The following is a 6,000-nucleotide window of genomic DNA, read 5'->3' as shown; positions in this document are numbered from 1 at the left end:
GTCTGGGCCTGCTCTATATCCAAGTACACAACACACTAGGCACTGTGTACTCTGTAGGTTTTTTAAAAAATGACACACTTTCTTCATGCAATGGATTATGGAAAAGAGTTTCTTAAAGGATAAGTTCACCTTTTCTAACATGCTACGTTACACTTGTATTCAGGTGATTGTAGATGCAATGCTTTGTAGGCTCCCAATAAAAAAAAAATGAAATGCACATTTTTTACATGCAAAAAGATGTGCGCACTGCATTTATTTATTTATTTATTTGAAGAGGTGAGCTCCTCCTTTGAATGTAGAAAATAATCTGCATGAGGATTTTAAATAAAGACTGGAAAGCAGTTTGGTAATTTGAAAACAAATTTTACATTAAAGCACTACAGACATAATGCAAGACTTCCATAGAATAAAAACATGTTTCTAGTTCTTTTGTTAGGCTCATTTCGGTACATTTTGCTCATCAGACACTTGTTGGTATGACTTCTGTATCATCCAGTCTCTGCCCTGTGGAAACCAGTCTCTGATAAAGCAGATGGGTCTTACATACCAAGGATAATACATTTCCCACACACGGCTGGCCCCAGCGGACACCACTGCTAAGGCAGCATCTTGGGCAGGGTAAGCAGGCATTGCGATCTTATCTCTACAAGAGATGAAATAAAACAGGAATGAAATGGAGCACCCAATTCAAATGGTATACCTTTTTGTACTGAACGGCTTTAGATAATCTAGGGGAAGGTTGGGCAACTGCGAACTCCAGCTGTTGTGGAACTACAAGTCCCATGAAGCATTGCAAGACTGATAATTACAAGCATGACTCCCAGAGGCAGGGGCATGATGGGATTTGTACTTTCGCAACAGCTGGAGGGCTGCAGTTGACCACCCCTACTTTAAAGTACATTCACACTGTTTTAAAAAAAAATAGTGCAGCTATACTGTTTTGATGCATGTAAGAACTTTAAAAAAACATATTCAGTGGTTTCTCCTTTCTATGGTTTATATAATGCAGTCCAGTAGGGCAAAGGATGATTCTGCCAATGTACATGTGAATGGACGAATTAAATCTCCAAAATTGATTAGGATTGATGACAGTACTATCATTGTCCATAGTTAGAGACAAGTACAACTGCAGAGGCGGAGTCAGGATAGTAACTTCCTACTGCAAATGCATTAGTACGCTGGAACTTGGAAAGAAAAGTTGTAGCTAACAAGACAGCAATGTTAAAAATGGATCTGTGTGTTTGGGTACTTTTGAAATGAGGACACAGTGACACTCTCTGGGATGATGCCTTAGAGCTAACCTCGTCAGTTTTCATCAAGCTTCAGCTCATTGCAGGCAGGCAAGCACATCTGTGGCAGAAAATTAAACGCCTGATTGCCACGGTGGTCCTAAAACCACAATTAAAACTATTTTCTCCAACTCATGTAAAGAACACTTCCACTGTATCACAAAATATAAGCAAATTGTTAAGGAAGATAAAGAGACTAAAGAGACTGTGGAATGTAGACAATAAACCCACTGTAGAGAAGACTGACAAGTACGTGTATGCCTATTCTCTTATCCCAACCACCCACCCTAAAGACTCCATAAAAGTAATAGTAGATTAATTAGTTTGACAGTAGCTTGCCAGTTTGCAAATTTGTATTGCTGTCTGTTTTACCACTAGGGTAGGGGCTGACTGGTAACTTTCACCCCAGGGGGCAAGTACAAACCAGAGGCCCATGGTGCAGCAACTCGGCCTCCCTTTTGACCCCCATTCCAGGCTGAAGCTCTGCTCCAGGTACTCTACTCACTGCTGAATCTGGGTTACCGACCTGGCCAGCAGGGGGTGGTGGGGGGGAGCTCGAACAGCTCAATTGGGGCTGGCCGGAGGGGGGGGGGGCGGGGGGAGAGTCTCCAGTGGGGCATGGAACCAGCCTCAGCTCAGACACAGTTCACACCATCCATGCTTGGGGGGAGGCTTGCACTCTGTCTTTGTCTTCAACCTGCCCCCAGTAGGTCAGCGGCAGGGACTTTTTACTTCTCTTCACCAGGAATCCTTTAGGCATGTCTGTGGCAGAAGCGGTGCAGCCTATTTTCAGGGCAATAAGAGTGGCCCAGAGGGCAATTTCCCCCCTGCCCCCTGGCTCAGTCCTCCTCTGCACTAGGGAGACCAACTATGTGTCTATTGTCACTGAGCCAGGTGCCAGTCCAGGCATCTGGGTGGATGATCCAGCCAGTGGTTGCGATTTTTCCCATCTGGACTGGCTCTGTGACGTCAGCCAACAGCGGGCTGAAAAAGGGTCACAGGAGTGCAGAACGAGCTGCACTCCTGTGATCTATAGGAAAAGTACAGTCAAACGAGCTTTGGCTGTGCTTCTTCTTTAAGGCTAGGGAGCTGCTCAGCCTAGGCATCATAACCGTGTTGTAGTTTCCTATGTTCCCTGTCACTGACTGGACAAGGGTAAAGCAACACTCTTGTTATTTTCTTCTTTTTTTGAATATACTAAATCCTGTGTAGTGCCCTGTCCCAGGCTGGTTAAATTAATATATGGCTTTGCTGTATCCAGCTGAGCTGCTATTTATTTTCAGGTCTTTTCACTCTTTTCCTAAACCTGATGGTTGATTGTGTCTATAAAAAAAACAAAGAGATTTCCAGTCACAACTTACCAACCAGCCAGCGACCAACCGAATTGACCTGTCTAACAGTATGCGTTAAAAACAGGGGTTTGGTTGCACACATTTGCAAATACATGCGTAAGCTGCAGGCCCCGACAAGGCACCCTGTGATCTGCAGTCCCTAACTCTACAATTTAAAGAGTCTGCGTCCGCCCTTCCAGTGCTCCTTACCACTAAGACCAGTTATAGGTGGAGGCGGTGACCACTTTGTGCATGGTTGATTGTGTCTGCCTGCTTCTGGAAAAATGTTTCAGAAACAGTTTGGGAGGTTCAGTCACTGGATTATGAAAAGCTATCTGAATCTGAATTCTCCCAAATAATCATCTATCAGTCTCTCTCTTTCCCTGGGATTTCCCCTGGGAGGGGGCATGTGTGTGTTCCAGAGAAGCTGATGCTACTGGACCTCAGCAAGTGCCATGTTAAACTTGCTGAATGAAATTGGCCTGTGGAAGCTGATTGGAGAGCTGGGGGCCTTTCGCCTAAAGCTCCAGTTGTAGAACTACTTCTTAAGGGCAATACACGAGAAGTTGCTGCAACGGACTATGGCTGTTCTGTCACAGTCCGCTGCTGAGATTTACTGACTGTCCCCTCTTTTCAGTATCATTTTGAGGCTGCTACTATAAGGCTTAATACTGCTAGAATAAGATTGTTCAGGAAGCTGTCCTCCAGGATTTTTGTAATTACCTTTGTGTATCCTGTACCCTCTACCCTCCTCCCTGCATTTTGTTTAAGACCAGCAACAAATCTTAAAAATAATCCAAGACTGAGCCTGAATGTGTCAGTGCACTTCTGAGGCTGAAACCAGAGCAGGCAGGCACTGAACAGGTAATGGGGAACCAGTTTATTTCCAGTTCATGCTGCTGTTGCCCTTAGCAACCCATAGAAGACTGTATGTTTCATATCATTTGTGCTTTATGGAATGCCTGGTGGAGAGATCAGGAACAGTTGCTGCAGTGTACATTTTTTCTTTTTTGCTATTGAGAGACTGTATTTTTGAAGGGGGGGGGGATGACAATTGCCAGGAAATGTGCATTTTTGGTTGGCAAGCAAAAGATTATTTGGCACAATAGGAGGAGTCCAGTGTCTGGCAGAAGAAATGGGCACCAGAGCAGCAGACAGAACAGAAGAAGGACCTTGTTACAACCCACTGGTCAAATGGGTGTAGTCTGGAGGAACATGGCACATTACTGTTTTTTTCGTGGTTGGATCTGGGATAGTTGACTTTAGGGAAGTTTTTACCAGTTGGCTGATTTACAAAGAGAGTACCTGATAGACACTCGTGTGTAGCTGGCACACAGTGGGTGCTTGACCATTCAGGGATGGAACATTTGAGTATTGTCTGCTGAAAATACCAGATGCTGGTACACTGATAATGGCTTGGAGGCACTGCAAGCATTGTGGAAAAGTACTGCTGGTTCTGCTGCCAACCAATCTGTCCCAAAGTATTTTCAGGGTGGACTGGAACACGAGCTACTACACAGAAGATGCAGATTTTTCCAAACTGGCTGCAGAGAGACATGATGCTCTGTATGCCTTCACCACTCCTGACAAGTTGGAAAGTGCCAAAATGTCTTCAGGGCCAGGACTGAAGACCAAGGGCTATTCTTTCAGCCAGGGAAGGAGAACTGTCATCGGAGAGTCCATACTGCATCAGCACTGGGAGGTGAGACCTCTGGGAAGTTAGTGATGGGGGTACTGACCTAGAGTCCCCAGGTTTGGGATAGAGGGTGTCATCACTGGAGCTGAGCAGCTGGAAGGGAATATATGAGGAGTGGAATGGCTAAGAGGTGTCTTGGTTTTAGCGATCCTTAACCACTTAAGCCCCGGAAGAATTCACCCCCTTCCTGACCAGGGGGTATTTTGCGATTCGGCACTGCGTGACTTTAACGGACAATTGCACGGACGTGCGACGCTGTACCTAAACGAATTTGACGTCATTTTTTTCCCACAAATAGAGCTTTCTTTTGGTGGTATTTGAGCACCTGTGCGATCTTTTGATCATGTGCTATAATCAAAAAAAGAGCGACAATTTTGCAAAAATAGCAATATTTTTCAAATTTTTTTATATGAAATTCCCCCCAAAAAAATGTAAAAATCAAAATTTTTTTAAATTTTTGGCCAATTTGTTTTCTGCTACCTATGTTTGGTAAAAAAAAAATCACAATAAGCGTATTTTGATTGGTTTGCGCAAAAGTTATTGCGTTTACTAACTAAGGGAAAGATTTTTGTCATTCTTGTTGCTTTTTAAAGAGTAATGGAGGCGATCTGCGATTTTTTTTGCGGTACTGCGACATTGCGGCAGACAGATTGGACCCTTGACTGACATTTTTGACACTTTTGGGGGTACCAGTGACATTACTACAGTAATCAGTGCTATACATATGCACTGTTACTGTAAAAATGACACTGGCAGGGAACTTTATTAGAGATGCAGTGACTATGTGTGTCCCTAGGGGCGTGCTTCTAACTGTGCAGGGATGTGGCTGTGTGCGTAACAGCACAGATCAACGGTCCTACATAGCAGGACCGTTAGATCAGTGCTTTTACACAGGGAAGAATGACAGACGGCTTTGTTTACATTAGCCGCCTGCCTTTCTCCCTTCACAGCGGACGATCGTGAGTGACCGGCGGACATCGGGTCCGCCGGTCACACGCATGGAGGTGTCCGTGAACGAGCCGAGACGGGAGCGCGCCTCCGGCGGCGCGCGCTCGCCCGCTATTGGCTCCCAGGTTAGTGACGTATATATAAGTCACTTTGCCTGGCCGGGGCAGGGGCAGTATATAGTCTTGCTGTGGTCGGCAACCGGTCAAGGGAGATTGTTGAGAGGGGTTTAGCCAGAAAGTGTCCCAGAGTAAACAGAGCAGTAGATATGTGCAGAATGGAAAAATTTGTTTAGTTTTGGATAGATTCGTTATGTTACTAATTTCATTTTCCGAATTAGTTTAGTTTTGTTTAATTTCATTTAGTTTATACATTTTCTAACAAATTTCATCAAAACAATTCAAATTCAGATCGGCCAAAAAATGATTGACTGACTCAAATTCTGTGTGAAGACTAGCTGGTTGTTAAGGGAAGCCAGCCGCCGTGTCCTTAACCACCGATGACTAATCAGATGTCAGCGGGCTTCCCCGCTGAGAGATGAACTAAGCACAAAAGAATGCTAGCAATAGAAAATTCTGAAAAAAAAACATTGTGGGATCCCCCAAAAATCCATACTAGACCCTTCAGGTCTGGTATGGATTTTGAAGGATATCCCACGCCAAAAAAAGGGCGTGGGGTCCCCATCCAAAATCCATACCAGACCCTTATCCGTACATGCAGCCTGGCAGGCCAGAAAGGG

General features: G+C 44.7%; 1 protein-coding gene across 1 annotated transcript in view; it reads right to left on the bottom strand.

The window, feature by feature from the left end:
* Nucleotides 1–390: 390 nt before the first annotated feature.
* The window catches only part of HSD11B1L (hydroxysteroid 11-beta dehydrogenase 1 like), a 54,517-nt gene continuing 48,907 nt past the window's right edge, over nucleotides 391–6,000 (bottom strand). Inside the window, exon 7 of the mRNA XM_082243915.1 lies at nucleotides 391–643. Coding sequence (XP_082100041.1) covers nucleotides 439–643 — 205 coding nt within the window. The 3' untranslated portion in view covers nucleotides 391–438. The remainder of the gene's footprint in view (nucleotides 644–6,000) is intronic.

This window comes from Pelophylax lessonae (assembly GCF_965119305.1).
Source record: "Pelophylax lessonae genome assembly, chromosome: 1".
Lineage (NCBI taxonomy): Eukaryota > Metazoa > Chordata > Amphibia > Anura > Ranidae > Pelophylax > Pelophylax lessonae.
Note: the sequence above shows the minus strand (reverse complement) of the source record. Positions and strands in the feature narration are given on the sequence as shown.